The following is a 26,748-nucleotide window of genomic DNA, read 5'->3' as shown; positions in this document are numbered from 1 at the left end:
TATGGCAAAAGTTTTTAACTGAAATATGTTCATAAACAAAACACAGTAAAAATAAGAAACCAGAAGTAAAAATACGCAGATTTCAGTAAGTGTGTTTGCTTATTTACAAATAACCACAATATAAAACACATGGTAACCATACAGACAAATTTCTCCAAAGATAGGGGAAAAAAAATCTAGGTAAGAAGAACAAATAGCTTCAGATGTTTGTGAGGGATTTCCACAAATCACGGGAAAACACCTATGGACAAAGTCTGCACAAATCCATAAAGGGATCTGACACATAGCAGGGTGTTTTACACATAGCACAGATCACCTACATACAAGCATAAACTCACCACACTTTCAGGACACACTGGGTTTTCAGTGCATTCTCAGATAATTGTGTCATTTACACCCAGTAAGTCTTCTATGGGACAGAGAGTCAGACCTCAGCTATTTCAAATTCACCAAGCACATGCCATACTACGTCCACATAAGCACCTCTGTCTGGAAAATGTTGCAACTTTATTACTAAATTCCTTCCTCTGGCAATAGACCTGAATCTCATCAGCAATGAGAGAAGCATGCCATATGTTTATTCATCTTCTGCTTTCTTTAAATTATTATGGAAATTAGGTATTTCCTGAGGGAACAATCAGTAAAAGTAACACAAGATCAACACACTTCTTTTGTAATTCCTTCAAAAATTTAGATATGAACTGCTTTGGTTACAAGCCTGTCCTCCATCTAGAGCCCTAACTTATTTCTTACTCTATGATAATTCATTTAATAACCTTTAATTTTTGGCTAGGAATTTCTCAAATACATAGGTTTGGGGCAGTTGTCCCATCTTCTTCATCTGGATGTCTAACGGGTTATATAATAAGGTTAACATTTCTTAAAAAAAAAAACAAAACAAAACATTTTTTTAAATGCAATTCAGACTGACTCCCTTTCATTGAAGCTACGTTTTTTCTAGCGTCCTCTCACATAGGCTCCAAAAGTAATTTTAACTAAGCTACAAACTGATGTGACATACACTGACTTACAGTTTCCAGGGTGGAGAACAATAAATGTAAAGTCAATAAAAGATTAAACTGTAAACATTAAAAGTCTCCCTTGAGATTGTAAGGTAGAGATTACTAGGAAACTACTTTCGCTTTGGAACTTGTTTATATGCGTAATGACAAGGCCCCTAGCATTCCTCAAATTAAATTTAACAACTTGGTGCTTTCACAACACAGGCAGAGGAAAGCATTCAGTGTGGAGAAAGGCTCACTTCAGGGGAAAAAAATTAACACTTTGTTACCAGTGTACACCAGTAAAAGACAATGTCAACAACATTGTGGAATACGTGAAATGTCTACATATTTTTGAATGAAGATATATGACTTTTGTTCAGCATGATAAAAAACTGTCACAGTTTCTCTGTTTATCCTGAGGCTAAAAATCTTCCTAGTATATTATTTACCCTGAGTTCCTATCCCACTCCAAAGGAATTGATTTCATTACCACCAGGCTCTTGTTTATTTTAGGAGAATTTGTAGATTTGGGAGAAAAAACAACAAAAAAAACCCAAAGAAAAAAAAGCACTCACAAAACAAACAAAAAATCATTTGTTCAAACAAACTCCATATATTTTCCATGGTTGCCTGAAATCCTTGCATAAAAGGTTAAGCATAATTTCACGTCAACCTTTAGAAAAGGTTTTCTTCTTTCTTTGCTCAGACCACAAGTTTAGAGATCGCAGCCCAAAAAAACAAAACTGAGCTCATTTTTGTTTACCTATTTTATTTTCTTAAGAGTAAGTTAGATTTTCCTTATAATGACAACCAGAAGCGCAAGCGGATGCATACCTTCTCCTGAATCTGTTTCATTAAGTTCTCTGGGAGACTCTAAAAAGGCTCTTTACTTTGTAGCAATTCTCCTAATTTAACACCAAACACCTTATGTAAAGATGAATCTGGGTACAGTATTCCAGCTGCAGTATGCTAGGTGAACCATCCTTTTATTACTTTTCTTTTTGTCCTTTTCCCTTCCCAAAACAGCCTTCCTGTTCACTATTTTTTCCCTACTGTGAAATTTCAGAATTATCCCAACCACTGAATCATCTACAACATTACTTTTATAAATCAGTCTGAACTACACACAGACTATGCAGTTCAAACCTTGCTTCCTCTGTTTCACATCAACTTTTTTCTTATGTTTTTTGTATGTTTTTCATATTGCTCACAACTCCTAAGCCTTTAAGTGCTCAGAAGGTCTATACAGTATATGACCTAAATGGCTGACCTAAGGGTTATTTTACAAAACCAACATTCTCCAGTCAAATAACATTATGCATTTACTTGAAAACTCAAAAGTTTTCACAACTTGCCAATTTCACTACAGTACCCCAACACATCATATGTGAGGTATAATGATGACAAAGAATTTCAATAAACACAAAATACAAATAATAACTACATTCCTCTTTGAATTAAATTTCTATGAATTTGTATTTAAAGAATTGTGTAAAGATTACTTCCTTTTTCTTTTTAGTAAAAAGTCTTTGGTAACATGGTAATTCCAGATAATTAAAGTGCTCTTTGCATTACACTTTTGCCCTGGAGAAGCGCTTTTACTGTATGCAGCTAACCCAAAAAGGTCAATAATTCATACTATTCATCTTTAGAAAACAAAGATCATATTTTACAGTATCCTCCCACTGTTCTTGTGGGGGAGTCAGCCTAGAAGTCAAACACTGGCACACGTTTTACAGTTGATCCTCATTTCTTGTCAACTACATCATCATTGAAAAGTTAAAACCCCACTGACAAGTCTCAAGGTTTTCATGTCCCTGGTTCTAAGCAAGACAAAAAAAATACACGAACTCGGAGGAATCAAATTTCCTTGTCTTCAGAACAGCTCTTAACAGATTTAAATGTATTTGAATTTATGCCAGAAACTGGCATGTACCATTTTGATCTTCAGATTTCGTAACAGAAGTGTCTATACAGTATCTATACAGGCATGGAATTCCTGAAAGAATGCCTTTCATGGACAATAAAGACACACTTTGCTTATTCCATTTTTCACATCATGTACATTAGATTATTTGTATAACTATACTCTCTACCAAAATTAGAAAACCTAAACAGCATCTGAAGTGCAAAAGTTAGCCCTCTAGGGCAAATAAATGCGAATCCATGTTTGTACAGAAATATAAACTTCTAAATTACACAGAGCTTTGAATTTTACATATGTGAACCCACATGTATATTATTCCTATACAAAACCACCTTCTAAAGATATATAGTGGGTTTATACATATACACACACACACATTCATAAATACAACTATATATACATACACTATATATTAACATACTACTCAGGCCTACACGTGCTCCACTCTTCACACTTTCAGAAGTTTAGTTCAACTTAACATACATTTTGAGCAGGATTAAATAAGGAAGGTGTATAAACCCATGCAGAATAAGCATCATAATTATCTCGAATCAGGTATACCCACATTACCACAAAAGAGGCTGTCTATAAACAGATCATCTGACACTGATACTGAAGAAAATTCAGCACAATCCTATAAATAAAGTTGTGTAAAAGACAACTGCTTAAATATTTAAGAGCACACTACAGACACAGTGTTGATTTATGCAGTCAAAGATGACAGCCATAGAGAAAAATAAAATCACAATTTCTCATCCTTATATACTGCTGGAACAATCCAGACCAAATACAGAGTTTGGAAGAAAATTGTTAACTGGTAGGCCACTACTTCACAGACCCTAAGAAACTTGAAAATAGTGTGAGATTTCAACAAAATATACTTTGCAGTGTAGTTTCCTGCTTGATTGTAATAAGCAAATGCATCTTTCTCATAAAATCAAGAGTAAGTAACACTTCAAATCATTTCAGGATAAGAGAAAATCATGAACCTAAAACACAGAAATAGCTACCTCATAACAGTTCTAAATATCACATAATTTTTTTTAACATCTCTGCCCGTATGTTTAATGACTTTGATTATGCAAACCATCCTGTCAGGTTTAGTGAAACGGATGCGTGCTAATGAAATCGTATACAGACATACTTGCAGCCTTAAGCTTAAGGTCACCACTTGACAAGAAAAGAAAAAAGAAAAAAAAAAACTATCTTTCTTCCAGTTTTCCATGTCTTTGAGCCAATTCCTTCTCAACAGCCTTGGGAAAGCAGACATTTCGGCTCTGAGAAACTGTGACTAGAAGAAAGTTCCTCATTCAAGTGTGCCCTGCAGAGAAGCAGCTAAATGATGCTTTCTTTTATGTAGTCAAGAAACTGCAACAAATTAGTGTTCAAAATTTTTATATCAGTACTTACTCAAATAAGTTTGAGTCTTTGAGCACAGGCCAGTGCATTTAGTCTTCTTTACACAATGGTGCATTGTTAGGAAACTGGGTTTAAAATCAAGTTACAGTAAACCCATGAAATTAACAAACTACTCAAGCATAAAAAATAGAAACAATGAATACAACAATCTTAGCCTTTCCATTACTGATAGCACATTCCTGCGCATATATGAGCAAGTGACAAGCATTGGCCTAGGTTTGAAAACAAATATGGTAATGGGAAACAAAAGGGTGCACCTTTCTCCAGAATTTAATTTAATAAAGCAGGTAACCACTTCTTAAACTATGAAGAATAGAAAATTTAGAAATAAGGATGGGTATTCCATACTTTTTTGGAAACACTTCATTAGTTCTCTTTGACAAAAAAAAGTTCCACTATTTAGTGAAGTTCAGATTGATGTGATCTACAAAGAGATGTAAGGTAAAAAAATCAACTTAAAAAATAATAAAATCCCTGCCTGAAATTATTTTCCCTCAGTAAAAACAAGGGGGGAGGAGGAAGCCAATTTTTTTCCATTATAACTATCCTAAATATTCAGGCTGCCTTTTCTCTCCTTTCCAATCACTATGATATTTTTACGTGGGTCTTTCACACAAGAAACACGTATAAAGTAAAACTTTATTATTACAATTCGATTATTAAAACAGAGAAGTCGGAGAAGTCAAAGGCAGCCTAGGGTCAGGCAGAAGTGTGGTGGACTTCAGCGTGTTGCGCGAGTTTACCGGAGCGCAGGTGAACTGCGCCTGATGACGGCACCGCTCTAGAGGGGCTGCGGTGAGTGCCACCCCCGCGGGCTGTGCCACCCCCGCACCAGTGACACATCTCCGCCCGCAGGAGCCGCCACTCACGGCGGACTCAGTCCCGTCCTGCGCGGCGGCAACCTGCCAGCCCCAGGGCTGACACCCAGCGCCGTCCCCCGTGCCCGGCGCAGCGCTCGCCGCCGCGGCCGGACAGGAGAGGGGCGCTGCGGGGCCCCAGCCCCAAGGGGCGGCTCCGCCGGCCTGCCCAGTACAAGGGCAGGCGTGCGAAGCACTGCGCGCCGCTTTGAATCCTGGGCTCTCGGGGTTGGTTTTCCCTTGTTACCGTTCGGTGTTTTGTTTTTTGTTTGTTTGTTTTTTTCAGTGGAAACTTTCCTCTCCCAGCAGAGGCCGGGACAGCGTGAACTGCCCCGGGGCGCCGCGCTGCCATCACAGTTGACAGCTTTCTGCCCCCCCGCGCTCCCCCTTCCGCAGCATTAAAAAGCGGCAGATACATCCGGCCGGAGTTTGTTTTTAATAACGGCTGTTAGTTAGCACAGCTAATTGCCTCCACTGCCAGCAAAATAAAAGTCAAGCTCCATGTCATGGAGCTCCATACGAGCATCCCGCATGGAGCCCACTCCGCACCGGGGTCGGGGCGAGGGGTGGGGTGGTAAGGGGGAGGGCGGCAGAGAGGCAAGCGGAGCGCCGGGGTGATGGAAGCGGGGCCGGCGGCAGGAAAGTTGGAATGGTTTTCGTTTAAGCCCGGAGCAGAGCCACCGGGAAAGTTCACAGCCACCAAGAGCGCCCGCGGGCAGCGGGAGGGGGTTCGCTTGGGGGCTTTCTTTTTACCTTCTGGTCTACGATGGAGCAAGCCATTTCCCGGACGTGGGCGAGACTGAAGTCCCCCGAGGAGTCCTGCAGCAGCAGCACCGGCTCCCGGCTCAGCCCGATCTGGAGGTGGAAGGCGACGCCGCCGCCGGCAGCAGCCCCCGGCGGCGGCAGCGGGCTGGGCGGCCGGATCAGCGGAGGGGCGCTCATCGGAAACTTCCCGCGGGAGCAGCCGCCGCAGCCGAAGGGCCAGGGACGGAGAGGGAGAGGCGGGCGCCGCCGCAAAAAGTTTGTGGGGGCCCCCCGGAGGCGCCAGGCGAGTTCCCCCGCGAAGTTTCAGGAAAGTCCCGTCGATCTCCTCCCGGGTGAAAATGGCGTGGGGGTGGGGGGGAGGACCGGAGAGGATGCAGACAGGAAAAGGCGGCGAGAAAGACGCGAAAGGGGAGCCCGGCCCAGCGCCGCCGCCGAGGTGGTGCCGCCGCTCGGGCTGTTGGCGCCGTGCGCGGCGCGGGGGCGGGACGGGCCGCGCCCTCCGCCGGGCCGGGCCGGGCCGGGCCGCGCCGCTCCGCCACCAAACGGGCGGCCCCGGCAGGCGAGGGCGCCCTGGGGTCCGCTGGTTCCCCGCGGCGGAGCTTGGCTTCAGCCGTCTTTGGTCTCCCCACCTGGCCCAGTCAGAGGGCTGCGGTGCTGGCGGGGGCTGAGAGCCTCCGCTTCCCCCGTCACTTCAAGACGCAGGTGAGAAGAGTCGAAGATTTCCTTGCTGGCAGGCAGCACGGTGGTCTCTCCCGGGCAGGGCGGTGGCGGCGGCTGCCCCCGAGGACGGAAAGCAGTGCCAAGAGAGCAGGAGCTCCGGTCTGGCCCCGGCTCTTGTGCCTGGCCTCGGCCGGCTGCTCCCGTCAGCATCGTATCGCCGCCTCCACCAGTCCATTCAGAGGTTTTGGGAAGAAGCAAGGGACAGCTTGCATCCATCTCTTCTCTAAAACAGCTTGCAGTTTCAGGTACAGTCTCTGCAAAGGAGAAGTACCCTGCCACTCAGAGTTACTCTTCCCAAATCTTGGGATGGGTGCAAGCCTCATGGGTTTGCACAAGCGGCGCCGCTGACAAGGCAAAGTTTGGTCTAAAAGATCCGTCTTGAATCTCTTCTTGGAGATGTGTGATGGCAGTGGAAACGTGAACTGTCAGTATTTTAGATATCAAGAGAGAAACTCTTCAACTAGATATATGTGGCACCTGTAAGGATGACAGTACTACCTGTATGTTTGTAAATACAGTGGCTGATCAGATTTACAACCTGTTTCGTTGCAAACTACTTTTTTGACCAAAATGTAGCAGTGTTGTTTTATTTTTTTAGCGGTCTTATTAGGACCTATTTTACTGTTGTCAGCTTATTTCCAAACTGGGAACTACTGCAAGCTTCCCATAATCCCATGACCCAGCCAGCTTTTCTATACATCGTGAGAGAAACAGACTATCTTGCAGCCTTGCTTCATTGTTGAGTCTGAGGTTCAGAGTGGAGCCCCCTTGCTTTCTAAGCTTGATGAGAGCTTAGATGTGGCTAGGTTGAATCTTTGTCTCAGACTTTGTCAGTAGTTCATATCTAAAGGATATAAAATAATATTTAAAGCACTCGACAGGAAGGTCTCCCTTATGCTTTGTGTCTTCGTTCTCTAAGTTGTCCTAGCTCAATTCTAATTCCATTTGCCTTTGTATGTTTCATCCATATAATAAGTAATAGAGTGAACTTTGCCATCAGACTTCGTTAAGTTGTGCTTTTAGAAATTCATATTAAACCTACTTTTGCTGATGCCTTTGATGGTGATTCTTTAAGTGACCTAAATCACTCATTCATGACACAGCTCTTTTGCACACTTCAAATAATAAGAGCAGAAGTAGCGGTAATAAAACTGAGAACTGGATATCCTTGGTTTTCTTATCTATGAGAAATCAAGTGATAAAATTCATATGTTGTGACTTAACCTGCAAATCTTGTGTGCAGACACAAGTTTTTCTTCAAAAAGAAAGGTTGCAGTATTTTTTAAAAGTTGTAGGTTGCTGCATTTTTTGTTTAGTGTGCCAGCTATGTTGGAATACATTTGTAAATCAGAATAGATGAGGGTAGGATTTCTTCAGTGCTGTGTCAGCCAGTCATATACAAGGACCATTTATAAAAGGATTCAGTGGAACGACATGATGTGATCCCAAGTACAACCTGGCCTGTTGTACTGACTGAAATGTCATCTGTTTCATGAGATGGGAGAATTACTGTGCTGATGCCTGGGAAGGGAAAAGACCATTCGCAGCGGCCTGTTTTGTTCCCTGTGACCTGACACAGTGTGCATGCCTGGTTAATAAACTGTGCATGCACAGTTGAAAAAACCACTGGAAGTTTAGGTTTCACTGCACCTGTACAGATCAATTCAGCAGTTAGCAGTACATCAACTGTCACCTTGAACTTGCAGGGGAAAAACTGAGTTTGTCACACATGGTTACACAGTTTATGCATGTGACTACCTCCAGGAAGAGGGCAGTCAGGAGAAGATGTCACTGTAACGTCACCTTACGAAAACCTCTCCCAGTTGCCCCCACGGTATCGTTGCTGTAATGTTACTTTTAATTGCTCTGTATTGCCACAGTATGAAGGGTGAATAGTGGTCTTTGTATGTTCTCATGCATTGTATACTTGACCCTTCACTTAGATGTATTTCTGAAGCTGTTATCTTCTGTTCTTTCGGCTTACTGCGTTGTATAGATGGAATTCTGTTCCATGCATTGGCATCCATCCCCTCATAAAATTTTTATTGCTTTCTGCTTTTCTCTATCTAGGATGTAACTGGTCCTTTTTGAACAGCTAAAAAAAAAAAAAAAAAAAAAAAATTCAAACATCCAGCAAAGAATAATGCAGGATATGCCTAAGCAGTGGAGAATATTCTGTAAGACAGTTTCTTTGACACAGATGTCTAAGTTTTTAGGTTAAACTTGTTCCTAAAATTTAGTTCTTGTATGTTTAAAAAGAGAGTAGAACACGTGATTACAAGGAGATGTTCACTACTGGTTTTGTGAGGCAGATAGTGCAATATCCTATCTAGTTCTTTCATCAGTATTTGAAAAATAGGTTGCTTGGCAGTATGCTCAATAGTATAATGTATCTTGGCAAGGAGAAAAGAACAGAACAAAAGCAAATAAAGAGTAAGAAGAACCAGTTGCTGGAAACTGGGTAGAAAGTAATCCTGAAAATAAAGCTCATATTTTAACTGTGAAAATAAGTAGTCATTAGCATGAATAAGCAAAGAAAGTGACAGGTAACATCTTTTAATTTTTCAGATTTAGGCTGTTTACTTAGAAGGTTTTTGGGCTTCGTACTGTAGTAACTTCTTTAGTTTCCCAATGTCAGAGTGGAAGACATCTACCTTTAGCTGTTTGTTATGTTCCTAATGGGATCCCAAAAAGACAGTGCACATGAATTCAAAGATGTAAAGATAGTAATTTTTCTTTCTCCCTTGAAAGTAATGTATCTTTTCTATCTCAGAGGGAAGGCAGCATCTGTCTAGGAAGAAAGTGAGTCGGCATAAGCCCTTTGTGCCTTAGTTCCATATGTTTGCCTCTGCTGGACTTCATAACCAGTTCCATGCAGAGTAGGAGCCTGTAGAAGAGGAATTTTCCAAGCCACTGCTGAAGATAACAGCTTTTCATCCTTGAAAATTTGTCTTCTCAGTCTGCAACAAGACATCAAAGATTAAAGTAGGCAAAGACACTTTTTGTTGCTGAATCAGGCCAATACCCATTTTTTGCATTCTGACACTAAAAATTTTTTTTTCCCTCATCTTACACATTGCCAAACTACACACACACTTCTGTGTTTGAGCAGGAACCTCAAATTTTACAAAGAGTAGCTTTCATGTCTAGTTGTGGTTTACATATTCTTTATATAGACATAGATTTTAACATTGAACATTCAGCTGAATCTATTTATGTTTAGACTCTGTGAACTTATCCTGTTTCTACAGTTAAAAACTTTGGTATTTGCATTCTTACTAAGCAGCAAAACATTCTTTATTAAAAACAGGTCTAGAAAAGTGAAAGCTTTTTTTTCTGCTGTTTTCAGATGCTGAAATGATATTTAAAATGGACTTCATGGCCCCATAATCTCTCTCCTGAAACAAAAGCAGAGCACTGAAAAAAATTAACCAAGGAAGAAAGAGAAAAACCAACTGGTAAACACAACAAGGAAGATGTGTAAACTGTGATGGAAAGTAAAAGGACACTAGAACTGGAAATGCAAATGTCTCTGGATCTGGGATTGGTACTGTGTTAAGGCCGAATTGGTAAAGAAAATGAAGCTGATATCTGAAATACTGACAATATAGTTTCACAGATAAGTTCCTGGGTACTCATTTGGAGAGAAGAAGCAGATGTTAGCTGTACAATTGGTTAGGGATTTTCTGATGAGCTAGTTATGTCTATGAGAAAATGATAACATTTTAAAATCTAAATTGTTGTTGTGAATACTGTCACTAAATATCCCAGATTGTTTTGTTTGTTGTTTTGTTTTTATTTGTGTTTTTTTTAATGTTTCCAATTGTTAAAATTGCTTCAGCATTTCTAAAAGGAAAGGAATATTATCTTCCATGAATTTCTGTTAAATGTTGTAGATAATTAGGACAAAATATGTAAAAAAAATTAAGCTTAAAAATCAAAATTCAAGTTTAAAAATCTCAACAACTCAATGTAGTATTTTTTATAAACGAGTCACCAAAAAAATTGAATTTTTTTATCTTTATAATATCTTGGAAGTGGAAGTTAAAGTCTGATTTAGGCTGGCAAAACCATTTTCTGCCTATGGGCAAACTGATCATGGACATATAAGGTAGATAACATTGAAATAGAATCTAAAATATTGCAGGATGAAGCTTCTTTATGTCAGATATCATATTCTGTTTCTTTGAGCAAAACGTGTGCTGCTTTGGGAGGGAAGAGGTTTTTTTTGTTTTCTTTATTCACTGTGCTCCAAACTGATCTCACTATACTTGAACAATTTTGGGACAGGACAGCCTCTGTTTATCCCAAAGTATGCTTTGAGGATGTTTGCTATGGCTTGATCATAGAATAACTGCTGCATTTAGATAAGCGTGAGTATCTTGGCACTGTGCATATTTGTGCAAATTGTCTTCACTGGCTCTCTGGTTCTTATGAGCACAGTGCATCTGGAATAGGCCAGTCATTGCTGCTTAAAACTGCTGAGAGACATTTCCCATTCTGGGAATACTAAAAGTAAGGTAGTCATTGTGCACAGTTTTATTCAGTAATTTCTTAATACTATTTCTTAGATGTTTTTTGAATAGGGTACCCTCTGTGAAGGACATTTTTTTTATTGCTTACATAGCACTATTTCACTAAACAGTCTCCTGAATGTCACTGACACATAATTCTACAGAATTCTGGGCTGCACTGACCTGAAATCTCTGGGTCCCAGGATCATACTTTTTCATAGTATATAACACGTCTTTCCTCTTTAGAAATGATTGCATGATTTTCACTATTCAGGTGAGGATAATTTTCAACAAGCAACTAGTGTGTTCGTTGTAGTTTTGTAATTTTCTCGAAACTAGATTGATAATTCCGTTAGCAAAATAAATATGCTATTAAAAATCAGTTATACTGGTTTGTAGCTACTTTTTTTTAATTACAGCAAATTCCTTGTTCACTTATTAATACATACAAGCATCCAATTTACAAGCTTTGTTCTTTTACACATCAAGAGTGGGTTATGTTGTTACTTGGTGCTAGTATTTTGGTGGCTGCTGTCCATGCCTCCATGTCATTTCCACTGAAATTCTTCAACAGTTCAAAAAATAATCCAGGGCCTGTGAATTAAAGTATTGCCCAGGCAGAATCACATATGTATGTTGTGATTTATGCATGATTTTGACCTGTAGGAATGGGTGTCATAGTATTTCTGTGAGCGGATAAAGCCTAAAGAAAGAGTCTGTTAACTATCCACCAACAGTTGTTTCTAAAGCTTATGGAGTCAAAGTAGAGAACAAGCAGAATGGCTAAGAGTAAGTAAGGGTGACAGAGGTTTATTTGTGAGTTAAGCAATATCCAACAGTATGGAAAGGACACAGGTTTACAGGCAGTTTTAAAATTGAGCTAGAAATTTATCAAGGTGCTAGATACTTCTGAAATGATCACTAACTTTCTTCTCTGATATTTAAAAAGATGCTAAGTGAGCTTGTCAGATTAATTAGTCCCACTATCACTTGTTTTATCATACGTTTATGTGGTTTGATATTTTTGTCCACAAAATTTGTTACACAATATAATTTGAATAAATTAAATTGTAGTTAACCTAAACTATTTGCTTAATTAAATGATTGCTGCATGAATGCTAAGACCACACACACATCCAGGTAAAACTTAGGTGGGGTTGTTGAGACATAGATATAAGACTGTCAATAAACACCATTCCTGTATTCTTTTGTGGAAGTTTCCTTGCTTGTAATGATTTAATGAGTTAAGAGAGACTGCCTATAGGAATAGGGAATTGATAGATTTCTTACCTAAATTATCATTGATCTTTTAATGTTTATTGATGTTAGTCACTGCTGCTGCTTTGGTTTCACTGCATGACACTGAAAAGCCATAGCTAAGAGCAAGAGGAAACCTGATATTTTTACACAGGAGGAGAGAGAATGAAGGAATGGAATGATGGAGGGGATCACAAACAACCTGCAGAACAGAGGAAAGTTAAAATGGGAAGAGCGAAGATTCACAGGAAAGGAATTTATTGCAAGGAGTACTACCTTTGTGCATCATAGTTTCTTACTTGAAAATATTTGGATTTTAAAATTGGACTTTAATAGTTCAGCAGGCTGGTTTTTAAATTAATTAGAAATATATTTTCCTTTTATTTACAGTCACTGTCTTGCAATCTTAACTTCACTTTATCATAGCTTTTCAGTTTGGAGTTCAAATTAAGAAACATTTCATTTAATTTTTATTTTCAACAAATAAAAGACTGGTAAACCATGTAAGCATACACTGCGTACTTTAGAAACACTTAAAGTTGTTCCATACAAGCCCTGTAAACAACTTAATGAAGTTCACTCTTACACCAGTTGCATCATATGTTTATTTAGGATAACCTCATAGAACTAAGTACACACAGGAAACAAAACTTCTGTTCCTGTGTCTTACTCTTTCCTGTGTCTTGCTACAAAATGAAAAAAAAAAAATAAAAAAAAGTACACATTAAAAAGGCTTAGTTGCTGAATACTTCAAGTAATAAAAGGCCTTTTCATTTAAACCACAATTCAGGCTTAATCACAGGGAGAAAAAAAAGTGTATCTTTTCCCTGTCATAGTAGACAAACATTTCACCATGAAGCCCTACACAATGCTGCAGCATTGTCACCCTGGGTTATATAAACAAGGAAATCGTAAGATAGAGTAGGAAGACGTTTCAAACAGATTAACAGTGTTTGATTATGCTTAAATTTAACGAATCTTGACACGATGAAGCATGTGAAGAGAGTCTTAAAAATAACTTCATTAGAATAATGTCTTTCAGGGATATAAGAGAATGTAACTGTGAAATTAGAGGGTAGACAAACAGAAGAATATAAAAAATAAAAATAAAAATAAAATAAAAATAAAAATAAACATAACTAATCTGGTCTTGATCATGCTATATATTATCAAGAATAAAGTTTTTTTAGGGAAAAAAGATGATATTTAAAAAAAACCTTGCATATGGAAATCAAACATAGAAATAAGGCACATTTTTTCACCTTTCCTCTTGGAGTCTTGCAAATAAAGTGGGCAAATTCATATGTGGATATCTTCCAAACACAAGTGGATGATTTTCTAAAAGTTGTACATTTGTTACTACACATTATTAGTGTAATGAACAAGAAAGCATCAGGCTAACGTGGGTCTGTGTTGTAAAAACAAGATAATATATTTTTCTCTGGAATCTCTCTTCTAAAGGTCCAGAGGCAGATTTTTTTCTCATTTCTCAAGAACTTACCAACAATTTTCTTTTAACTCCAGAACTAGGAGACAACTTGGTTGTGTGAGTATCAAGCTCTTGGATGTGTGTATTTTTCTAACCACTGAAAGCCTATTTTGGGGGATTTGGGGGAATTTTTTTTATATTCCAAGTATAGAACCCAGTCCTCTAATTGATTTTGCATAGGTAGCAAGACTATCAAGAGGCTTCAATGTATTTTTTGTGAGCACAAAGATCCAATTGTAGACTTGAAAATCTCCTAAGCATTACACCTCCTAGACAAAGAAGCATAAAAAGGAGCCTGTAGAGCCTAGAGAATTTTCCATGCAATGTTAAACTAAAACAGCGTAAAGAACTTAATCTGAATTCAGGATTCTGAGAGATGCTCTTTAGTTGTCACCAGACACAAGGACAGTGTACGTATCAAGAAGTATTTTAATATGGCTACACCTTTTTCAGACAGAGAGAATGCTGGAAGAGCAACCATTATCATCAGATCCTGATATGTCATTGAGCAGCTGCAGCATACATTGATGCCAAGCATCATGCACAACAATATACCTGGTATTGCTAGGATACAAAATACATTCTAAGCTACAGAGATGCACTGCCTGTACTGACCCTCATGTGTTCATTTGGTTTTGAGATAGGTACCTGCTCTTAAATGTAAACCTGTATGGATTCTATTCCTTCTGCCCAGAATGAATGAAATCAAAAGTACATTTTGAATGTGGCGTTTATCCCCAAGGGGAAATTTACCCTGTATTGTTCTCTGGTGCAGTAGTTATTGGAGCAACTCTAAGTCTTCACCTGGAGGCTTAGCCAATAAGGCAAAGAATAGGTCTTCTTTGGTGAGATTCTGCAGGGTAGCAGGGCACATATATAGAGAAAGATCAAACGACAAAGTTTTAGGTCCTGATACAGTATGCTGTACTCCTTCTAGTAGGTGTCCCCAGAGTCAGGCAGTTTCCTCTCTGTAAGTTATAGTAGCTAGAACTTGGTGTGTAAATGTTTATGGGCAATCAGAAAATCTGGTCTTCAGGGTACCACTAGTGTCATTGTACGGTGATACTTTCAGCACAGCTGCATAGTAAGACACTGAGAGGTAAAGAAAAGATTGCTAAATATTTCACTCAGGATCTCAGGTTTCTTTGTGTTCATTTTTTAACCTGATTCTGAACAACTTCTGTTTAAAAAAATTCTTCATCACTGAAAAATGGATTAAAAAAACAACCCACAGTCAAAAATTGGTAATGTGGCTGAATCAATAAATGTATATGTGGAAATATATATCCCTAATATCAAAAATATAATGATGGAATGCTGTGCTGACAGAGAAATGCTGCTGTGGTGCATAGGGGTCAGCTGCAGTGGCACAAGAAAATGTTATTTGTTAAAAATTATTTGTATCAATGAGTAAATTACAGCCAACTTTGCAGCACAGAACACATAGATGGATTTAGCTTTTTCCTGTATTACTGATCAGGACTAACAAGAGTCTTCCATCACCTTTGTGATGCTAGAGTTAATTTTCATGCATTATGAAAATAACACACAAGACAGTTTTAGGAAGCTGCTCCAAAATTTCTAAAGAGAAGCCACTTCCTTTTTGGTTTAATTCAGAAACCATTTAATTACTTGAGTTGTGCAATGGTAAAGGATTTTTACTTTGCAGAAGTAAGTGGTTCAATCTGAATAAAGGGATTTCTGTGATGTGGACAGCTAACGTGTCTTTGTGATTTAATCCTCCCTATATGCTACACATTTCATGTAAATACTCTTTGTCCCTTTGCCATCACAATATTTTCATATAATAGTTATGGGTAAAGAGTTACTTCTAGTGTTTGTAAAAGTAAGAAAAATATCCATTCCCTTCATGTTTTTCAGACCTACTCTGAAGACAAATCTTTGCTAAGGAAACAAATCAGTGGACTTCACTGGCTATCTTGCAGGTATTAGAGTAGCAATGTATTTTAGAATTCTAAGCATTCATCCTATGCCATCTGAATCCATCACTATTTTTGAAGTATATTTTTACAGCAGCTTTGCAAAGCAGAGCAAGACTATTATTTCCATACTGAGTGCCGTGGAATAAAGCATATTTTTTTGGAAAAAAAAAATGCAGTCTTGCTTTAAACATAGTATATATGTAAGATTTATACTTTTGCAGTTAGCCAGCTACATAGACACAAATTAATTTATTTAAAGCTGAATTTCATACCAGTGCACTGTGCTTTACAGCTGAGACAATTTCTCATAAATTATGGACCACATTGTTCTGTAATAGAGAAGGGAATTGAATGTAGGTATTGCCAATGTCAAATTAACTCAATAACCACTTGCCCCCTACCTGCCTCCTGCCTAGAAAGAAAGAAAATGCTCTCCTCAGGAGCAGACGTGTGTTGGTGCAAATTTTCAAATGCTTCTTTCCATTCAGACATGAGTACACAGCATGCAGAGGACTCTTTTATAAATGTCTACATAATGTGTTATGCGTTGGGATTTTTTTAATAAATCTGATTTATTTTAAGAAATGTTATGAAAATAATAGTTTTAGGTAACTCTATATCTTCTTTCTTTAAGACTCTGAGATGTGAAAGTCCTCACAGATGTAGTAAAGAGCAGGTATTTGTCTAAAGCTTGACTCATTAAGATCCTCGGTGGTCCTGTTTGGCTGGTCCATATTAATTGCAGCAATGACATTTGGGGTCAGGGGATCATGGACCAGCCGGTCTGTATTACTTTGACCTAATCTGAGGTGATGTGGTCTAGGAAACAGTTAATTATATTTTTCAACACCCCAGTGACTCACATCTTTAATATTGGGGTGATTGATCTTTGGGCATTGTAGACCCTTGCAGCTGTTCCTCATCATAAGCTTTCTTCTCTGTATTCACCACAATAGTTAAATACATTCAGTTAAGTTTCATAAATTATATGAGTCCTCAAGCATCAGTGTGGTATCTAAAAGTAAGCAAATACAAATCATTCAGGAACAAAGCTCTACTGGAAACTCTAGGGACTGTGAAGGGAAAAGAGAAGCAAATTATCAGAAAACATTTTTTCTCATTTCAATCAATCCCCTCTCCCCAGGGGTTTCAGTTAAAGTTTAGAATATGTTATCTTTTTAGGCATTTTGCAGTAGACAAAGCATACAAACCAGGAACTGAAAATATCAGCTATGAATATAAAGATTTGAAGTACATTTAATATACAGCACTTCATTAAATTGAGTCAGTAGTTGGTGGATTACATAGGTGCTTTCCAATGAAAAATCATCTGTTTTTCTGAAAGCCAAAACAATTCAGTGTGGAATGCCAAATATTATATTCATTACAAATATTTATGTTAATTCAAGAGGATATGAACAATGTGCAGAAGCCAGGAAATTGAATTTTATGTTTTTCACAGTGCCTGTCACTTAACTGCATTGTAGCCACAGCAGCATATCCTTACAGCATTGATCCAATAAAATTCAGTGTCTCTACAAAGACACTCAATACCAATGGCCGTGAGAACCTGTATTATGTATTTCCTGAGTCTGTCATATTTAAATTTTCATCTATAACACTAGATTAAATTAAATCTTTATGTTGAATATATGGTAAGAAACTGGATTAAGCTCTAAATTCTCTAGTTAATACTCACAAAGTGCTTCTTGTAATAATACCAGTTGGATTATTTATCCTGTATACTGTTCATGAAGATTGATGTTTAACATTTCTGCCAGAACTTTTCATCAAAAGTTTATTCTGCCTGTGAAAAAGTTCAGCTGTTGTCAAAGAAGTGTTTCATTGCAAAGCTCTGAGACCACTTCCCTTATTCCTGTCAGGAATACAATAACAAATGTTTGGAGGGATAGGAATCACATGATGCTCATGAACATTATCCAACAGATTATAATTTGCAAAAGAGAGACAGGCTTTTATTACCATTTTGAAAATATATTTTCAAAGTTTTAGCTGGGGCTATAGAATTATATTTTCTTTTTACCACATTATATATTCTTTTTTACTACATTATATTTTCTTTTTACTATATTCTCTTTTCACTACATTGCATTAAAACATCAAAACATAAATATTAGACAAGGATTTCAAAAATACTTCTTAAATATATTTTAAGCATTAAATAAATAAATTTTCATTCATATACATGCATAAAAATTCTGTTCTTTTTCCACAGTACTATGTGTTTTAATGACAAAAATATTCACAGAAAATCAGTAAACTTCAACAATCACGGTCATATGTGCATGTAATATAACTTACAATAAATTCATCCAATTAGGATTTCTCTTAGATATCACACTTAAGCAAGAAGTCTGGATAGCAACTTTTAATGTCTATTCATGATAAACAGAAGTTTAAAAAGTAGTTTGAAAAGAATTAGGTGATCTTGGCTGAAGAATAATTAGACTTAACTGTAATCTGCTTAAAGACATTTCCACAGACAAAAAGCTTTCTGCAGAAGAAAAGAAAAAAAAAAAAAAAAAAATAATAACTTCATAGTTCTTTGAGGTCTTTTAAATATTCTGCATATGAAAACAACAGCTTTTATACCAACATGATTCTTCTCATATGAGATTCTGGTATTTATGTACATTGTACACTTTTGATATTAAAAATTTTGAAAGTTCTAAGCATTCTTTCTGGATGCAGTTGACCTTTCTATTTTAAATATACATATTGGAAAGAAGAGCCTACTCAGAGTAGCACTTGTCTGCCAATTTGTTCTCCTGTGAATTCAGCACTTCTTTTGCAGTGAATTACATATCAGAGATACAGAACAAAAGGAAGATCCACCATGTTTCCTGATCAAAGTTTAGTACACAGGTTTCTTTGCATCAAAACTCTCCAAAATGCTGGTGTTGTTTTTCTTCAGTGTTCCTTCTCTGTTCCACTGCTATTGAAAAATTACTCCAAATCCTGTATCTGGTCCATATTAATACTGAATGTCTTTATATCCTTCCCCCTGAACTTTTTGAACTAAACAAACTAGAGATCCATTTGTATGTCAGTTCAGATGAATACCATGTCTCTTAATGCACTTAATAAAGGTTCCTGTAAGTGAATTATTCGAAGTACCTTAGATTGTCAATGGTGAGAGAGAGGCACCTCTGTGTATTTTATGAACTGACTCAGCCTCTGGGGCTTCTTGTCTCTCTCCGTTGTCTATACAGGGATGCTGAATAAACATGTTCTTCAATCCTGTATTCTGCTATCATTGTTTGGAGAATTTGTGCCAGCATTCATGCTTTTTAAAAAGTTTCAAAATGGTCCTGTTACTCTGATCACACACCCAGTTTCAGAGAGAGCTAGCTGCTGTTTTTCAAATAATGATTTTAAAAATTCCAGTAAATGTCTACTTCATGTTTTTTTCCTCATAATTCAATGACCTAATATCCTAAAACTGATGGCTACCACTTCCACACATGTGTTCTTGATTAGATTTTTGGCTGAAACCACTAGAGAACAGGAAACTTGGTTTTGATGTCTACATGTAAACAAGAAGTTCTGGGCTGCTTTAGAGCTCTGGCTGAGTAGAGAGCCTCAAGAGGTGATGATACTCTCTGCTGCATTTGTCACAAGGAGAAAAAGTGATTAGGGCAGGCCTATTTCCACTACACCTGTGTTGTGGGTTGGAGCATTTCAGTTGAAGCAGATCTTGTTTGGAGGGCAAAAATTAGTTTTTATTATCCTCTTCTGAGAGAACAAGTGACAGAAGACTGAACAGTGTGCGCCAGCTAAGGGGGAAGAAGCTAGTACAACTGTTTGTGCAGCTTTTCAGTAAAATGACTCAAATTACTAACAACCATGATTTGTGGGAGATTTGGGGTTTGGCTTTTGCATCTGCTTTTTGGAGAGTTGTGGTTATTTGTTGGGTTTTTTTTCCGTAAACTGCTAGTAAACTGAAGAGTCTCCCAGTGTAGTTTTTTGAAGCTACACAAACAAGATAATTTTGTTGTTGTTGTTGTTGGGTGGGGTTTTTTTCAATTTTCAGGAATTTTATCATCTGATAATGTTTACTGAAAATTTACATAGCAGGATATTTACACTGAAGTATACAGGATATTTCATAAATTAGTTTAAATTCAGATATTACTGTTCTCTTTTGTGTTAGTCTTTTTAATGTATTACTGTGCATCTTTTGTGGGGCTTATTGCTTTATATACTGGTGACATATTAAAGATTTGCATTGTAGGAGAATCTTGCAGTTTTCTATGTTATTCTCCTACTGGATGGTAATGAGGAAAAGAATTAAAATGTGATGGAAATTAGTTCCTGAGGAATACTTTGCAGTTGATAATCAAACAAAGGAAGAGCATTTAGGGTACATTCAGTGCTACCATGCTGCAAGAGGTGTGTAAAAAAAAAAAAAGTTATTGTTGTATAGTGTTATCCCTAAATACACATTCAGAGCTTTAGTTCTAGATCTGTTTGACATATTTAGAGCATGTGACAAGATCTTCAAAAATTTTCCACTTTCTCAACTAGCCTTCAACACTTGTAAAATAAACTGACTACTGAGTGCCATGTTAAAGCTCCATTCTCTCTTTTTTTAACAGTAATATGTTCACAGGGAATAGATTCAAGACTCTGGACTGAATTAGGCTGACAAAGTCTTGCAGTATTATCAAGTAGGGAACATTGTTTGTTTTGGCCTACTTCCTGAAGTCTTTTGTTCTTTTTTTGCTTACTCTTTTTCTGTACTCTCAGGGAAAAATTATTTTTCCCAAGTGAAATCAAATGGCAAAAATATGGAAGATGGCTGAAGTTAATAGTGCTACTCAATTCTAATGAAAAATTATGTCCTTTCATCAGCAGCAGCATTAAGCATCTTTATTATCCAAAAATGTAATTGTCCTTTTCATATTTGAATGGTGTCATTTTGTTATCTTGCATAGCCTGTAACATGTATATGCAGTAAACCATTAAAATAAAAACTGATTAGCTAGAATTTTTAAAGAAATGTGCAAACTCCATTTTCTTATCAAAAGAAGTTCCACTTTTAAAAAGCTAATATTAGGTTCACAGTTCTCTTAAAAGTGTCTACTGTCTGAGGACTTAAGCAGTTGAGACTGATGTATAATTGGTGTTCATATTTTTTATTGTATTTATAGAGGAAACCTCTCAATGTTCATAAAAAATGTATTTAAAGGGGCATTACTTTAGAGATTATATTACATGTTATGTCTATATGTGTGAGAGGGCAGCAAAAAGTATCACAAAAAATGAAATGCTACAGAATTCCAAAAAAATGCTGGGAACCTGATCTGCAAAAACAACAACAACAACAAACACCAAAACAACAACAAAAACCACCTTGTAAGCAGCTTTTTGTTCTGATTGCTACTGGGGCATGCTGGGGCAAGGCAGCACATAGGCCAAGATAGTACCTCCTAAGAACAACAACACATTTTTGTGCTTTTTTGATAAATAAATAATGTTGCATTAAAGACATAATTTTTTTCTCTAGAAATGTTTCTTCTACTTAAATCAAACCAACTCTGGTGATCCAAATTATTACCTCACTGCAATGGCTGATGGGAAATAGACAGAATGCAGATGCAACACTGGGAAAGTTATGAGAAGTGGGTTTTTTTCTATAAGGCTATTGTTACCTTGTGCTTTCTATGAACACATACTAAATGCAGATCTGGTATCATCACCTGGTGTTTTAATAAGGTTGCCTTCCTATTATGTGTGTCATACAACTTTATGTAATTTATCAATTTCTCTAAAATCTTTCATGTTTGGCACCTGCATGAGAATTTATTTTGTTTTATTTTTTAATTCAGACAAGCCTAAATGCATGGTTTCCAAGAACAAAGCTGAGGAAAAATACTTAGCGTGTAAAAATTTTTCCTGCTCTTTTCCTCAAAAAACTTTGCAACTCACATATTTATAATCAGAAAAGGTGATTCATCAGCCTTTTATTAATATGGAAACCTTCCAATTTTCTTTAAACAGGAAAATTGTTCAAGTGACAGGATTTTAGGGAACTTCACTTTGTACACACTCAGTAGATGTTCCATAAAGTTCAGTGTTGATTCCATTATCACTTGTGTCTTTCACACCTCTTATTACTGACAAAATTGGATTTTTGCCACCTTCATGATGGGACTGAGCAGGCAAACTTTAGAGTTCCTCACAAAAGTCAGGTTTCCTTGCATGAGCTTTTCCATTTAGAGAAAGAGTCAATAGTAGGCTCTGGACACATATTGATATGTTCAGGATCATCTGTTACTGGTTTTTTTCATGATATGGTGTTAATACCTTGTTTTGTGATTTCCACACAGCAGAAAGAAGGAAAGCATCTCATTGAAGTCTGGCATCTTAGAACTGGAGTGAAGGGACTCATAGCTCCCGAGTCTAGGAGAAATAGGGAAGGCAGGAGGAGGGACCCAGGTGTCTAAACTGTGAAACATTGAACATGGCTGATGAATTGCCATTAAAATAAAAACAAAATCAAAATTGATTACAGAGGAAGATTGAAACAAGATACTAGTATATTGTTTTCAGGGAATGTTGGAGGAGGGATAAGAACTACAGCCTGACTTGGAATGTGGAGGAAGAAGAGAAGCAGCTGTCTATAAGAAGCCGGGGAGAAGGCTGGATGGAACGAAAACAAAAAGGTAAAGTGTTGATTGTCAATAATGGTTAGAGAACAGTAGAGTTAACTAAGTACATAGATAAACTATCTGGAATTTAATGAGAAGTGGTTGGGGGACATGAGCTCCAAGACAGGAAATAGGCAGAATAATTAATATTCATATAGTGAGTTTGAGCTGAGAAACCAAGAACAGTAAATGTGCTGGTGGGATTACTCCACCCCTTCTTTTGGTGCTATGTGACCAACAGTGGACAACTAGGGAAAACACCTAGAAAGTAGGTGCTATTCTATTTCACACAGAAGAGGGAATAAGACATGGAATAGAGAGAACATAAGGTATGGCTTCATTATGATGAGGAGGAACTTGTCTGAAAAATTGTCTTTGGATGGTGATTTTAATGGCAGTTTGTGTGTGATGTTAGTCTTTTCCTTTAAACCATCAATCTGATTCTCACTAGGTGTGCAATTATCTTATTTTTCGTTCAACTTGCAATCATGACTGAAATGAAAATTAGTACAAAATCTTTTTAACATATTTGTGCTACTATAATGCTTAACATGTACCACCACCACCAAAAAGCAGACAATCCAGTGAACATTTGCAAATACTTTTGACCTTAATTTCAAAGCATCTCAGTTTTCCCCTTTCTAAAACAGAGAAGATAGCAGAAAGTCAACTAACCAAAACTTGGTCAAGATAAAGTGGCATTCATGGTGCTATTAAACTGAACAGCATGGAAAAAAGCGCTCTATAGGACTTGATAAGGTAGGCTTCAGAGTGGTTTGGAGTTTTAGCACTGCGCAGTGAACAAGGCATGGAGTCACATAATGAACAGTGGAGAGAAAATTAAAGGGTTTTTCCCTAATCTGTAACTGAATATTAGCTATCCTGTGCTCTGAGAGGGGGGGACTCCTCTGCTACAAGTAGGATTTTATTACTCAATCTTGCATTAAAAAAAATCATCATTTCTTGTGTATGTTGATCTTGGTTTAACCAACAACCTTACTGCTCAAATCTCTGAATTTATAAAATCTTGACAGTCATATCATGGTTCTTAATTTTTGAGTGACACATAACAGAAAATTGAAAGTTCCTATTTTAAGATTTCTGATTGTGGCTTTTATTTTATTTTGAATATTATTCTAAGCATTCCTGTTCTTTATGCATGTTATTCAATATGTTCTTTTTATTTTTATTACATTTTAATTTGTTTTCAGTTCTTAATATATTTTTATTAAACATTTCACTTCATCTTGGTATATCTTCCATAATGATATTAAATATAACAATACACATATATGGAAAGGACTGCATTATAAGCAAAATTTCCTTGATACTAGCATCTAATTGTTTAAAAAAGTTTTGTGACATTTTAGAAGTTCGAAGTACTATACCTGCCATCTACTGGAAGTACAAGGACAACGCATTTAAGTTGTGTCATGTTGACTGTTCAGCAAATATATGTATTGGCTACTACTCTGTTATTTGACTTTTTCCAGTAAAAAAAAAACAACAACAACAATTAATTTAAACATGCATTATTTCATTTATTAATTTATTAATTTATTTAAATATCGAAGTCTTAAAATTAACTCAGTTTTTCAGCTCCTCAACTTCCACAGATTTTCAATTAATCCAGAGTAAAATCTAAACAAGTATTAGGAATCAAATGTAAGAAAAGCCTTTGCCTTATTTCCTGCCCCATTCTGCATCACCATTCAGGTTTATGGATCTGTAAAATTTGTACAACTGAATACAGACAAAAAAGTTTTCAGATACTTAGTTTTATATTTCTTTAGAAAAGAATTGTTAAAATTACGCCTTACATAAGCAGGTGGTCTTGTTGTTGTTAAAATATGTTGGTTTAATATGGGGCACATTTTAAGAGACTGTTAAATTACATTAGGTCCATTTTTATCTCTTGACTCTTCATTCTGGTCCCATAAATCACAGTAATTTCTTTCCAGAAGGGTCACTTGGACTGATTAAAAATCTGACAAAGTTGTATAAACATGAAGATATCCATTAGTCTTTTGTTGACACTGGATTTGGGACAGTCTGACTTAAATATCATTTGATCTAGTAATCCAAAAGTACTTGGAACAGAAAGAAAAAGATTAGTCATTGCTGCCACAAGGTTCCCAAGGTTCCATGCAATCCAACAGAGTCCATTTTGATATGAGAAACAGTATTTTTCCTGCATATTAACAGCAAAATCTATTATAAATTGTTTGGTAAACTTGGTTTCCATCAGATCAAACTGTGAAAAGGAAGAGAAATAATTAAGTGTATATTTATCTTTTTAAAATCTATTGTTAACCAAACCATGACAGGCCTGAAAGAAAAACAAAGAAAGTCACCAGTTGTCATCAAGGAAGTATTGCTGAATTCCTAAGAGATTATCGTGGAAATAAACATTTTCAGCCCTGGGAAGGTTCTTTGACAAGACTATAATACTGGATACCATTTAATTTTGGGTACTGCTCACTTTTATTGTCCATTTTAGGACACTCTCAGAGTAATTCATTCTGAATAATTTATGGCTATAGTTGTTATACTTTTCTAGAACTGTTGCTAGAAATTACACGTTTATTCTTCTCTGTTTGCTTTCTTTTAGTTTATTAACCTATATCAGTATATATTTTATCACTTTAGTGGAGAAGGAATGATTAGGCAGTAAATTTAATTTTCACTCTCTTTAAAATTGAATTTCTTCTTTCTCTCATTGGACTAGGAAACATTTGAAATCTGTATGCCAAAAACAGACAAACTTGGACAATAGTTACTTTCATTGGGAAATATAAATGCTTTAGGCAAAGAAGATTTTGAACTTTTGCCTTCTGTTTGAACTGTATATATGCTAGTTTGCAGGAGTACACAGTGTCTGGCTTCTATAGTAGTTATTTTCTTATTAAAATAACATATTTATTTGTTTATTAAACTAAACTTATTCATTGTGAATCATGAACATATTTTATTAGAGTAATTTATTGTAAAATATGTAAAGCCCTTTTTGAATAATGGCAAATTCACTTAATCTGGGAGACAGAATTAGGCTCCATGCTGAGGCTAGAATTCCTCTGTGCAAAGCTAACCACATGTAACCACCTAAACTTCTGAAAACCACAGACATCTAAGAGACCATTTTCATAAATGCTTTGTGTATACTCCCCTGACAACCTCTAATTCCAAGCTCCATTGTGCAGTATTCCTGGTTTACAGATATTTTAATACAAGTAACTCTAAGGCTCACAGGCTTCTCAGTATGATCTATAAACTTTTTACTTTCTTTCTCTGCACATTCTGGGAAAAAGATATTTCACATGAGCAATCTTCATATTTTCCAGAAATATTTTTTTTTCTCTCTCTCTTTGGCTTAGAAAAGAAGAAATTGAAGGGCAATAGAGGGGTTTTTGTTTATGGATGTTTTCCCCAGATCTGCACAGCTCTAGACCAGACGTAGTTAACCATTACCAGTTTAAATTAAACACTTCACATGCATAATGAAAAACAGGTCTCTCGTGTTGCTGCTGAAACAGAATGGTTCTCTTTATTCAATATGTGCTTTGATAGTATTCCAAATTCATCTTTTTGCATTTATATAGGTTAAATGGTGCCTGATGGATGATTTGCACATTATTCCAAACAGTCCACAGCAAAAGAGGAAATATTAAAATATGGTTTTCTTTTTTAAGGAAAATGTCATCCCAAGCTTAATATCCATGTGGAGCCGACATATGCTCATTCTACATTTCCCCATCAGAACTGCTCTTTTACTTCATGTCAGGCAGATTTCTTGCTATTGGCTTCCCCACAGATGTTCATCTACTGCCACCTCCTAGGAAAAAAGTCTCACCACTATCTACTCAGTTGATTTCCCACAAATGTTACTTTAGGGTTCTGTAATCCATTTGTTCTTTAAATCTCTGAAGTTATGTTTTCATCATAGCAACCTACAGTGTGAGATGTCCCCAAGCATGCAAGAGTCTTACCAGATAGATTTACTAAAATCAGAGGAGAAGAAAAATAAAATGTTTCCATAAACTTCATGCATGCAAATTTTTATTTTTTCTGAACTAAATTAAATTAAGTTAAACTGTATAATTGTCTTTTCATGGAATAAATAGTTTGTTTCTTTTCCTTTCAGTAGTCTGGGTTCTCCTCTTCAGTAACTTTGGGGTTGGA

The 26,748-nt window shown here is 36.8% G+C and overlaps 1 protein-coding gene across 2 annotated transcripts in view; it reads right to left on the bottom strand.

The window, feature by feature from the left end:
* Positions 1-6,434, bottom strand: part of PRKD1 (protein kinase D1) — a 126,927-nt gene extending 120,493 nt beyond the window's left edge. For both annotated transcript variants that reach the window (XM_050335613.1, XM_050335614.1), the window contains exon 1: positions 5,961-6,434. In XM_050335613.1, coding sequence (XP_050191570.1) covers positions 5,961-6,149 — 189 coding nt within the window. In that variant the 5' untranslated portion in view covers positions 6,150-6,434. The remainder of the gene's footprint in view (positions 1-5,960) is intronic.
* Positions 6,435-26,748: the final 20,314 nt, after the last annotated feature.

Source organism: Myiozetetes cayanensis, unplaced genomic scaffold (assembly GCF_022539395.1).
Source record: "Myiozetetes cayanensis isolate MyiCay16 unplaced genomic scaffold, myiCay2020 scf6-25, whole genome shotgun sequence".
NCBI lineage: Eukaryota > Metazoa > Chordata > Aves > Passeriformes > Tyrannidae > Myiozetetes > Myiozetetes cayanensis.
Note: the sequence above shows the minus strand (reverse complement) of the source record. Positions and strands in the feature narration are given on the sequence as shown.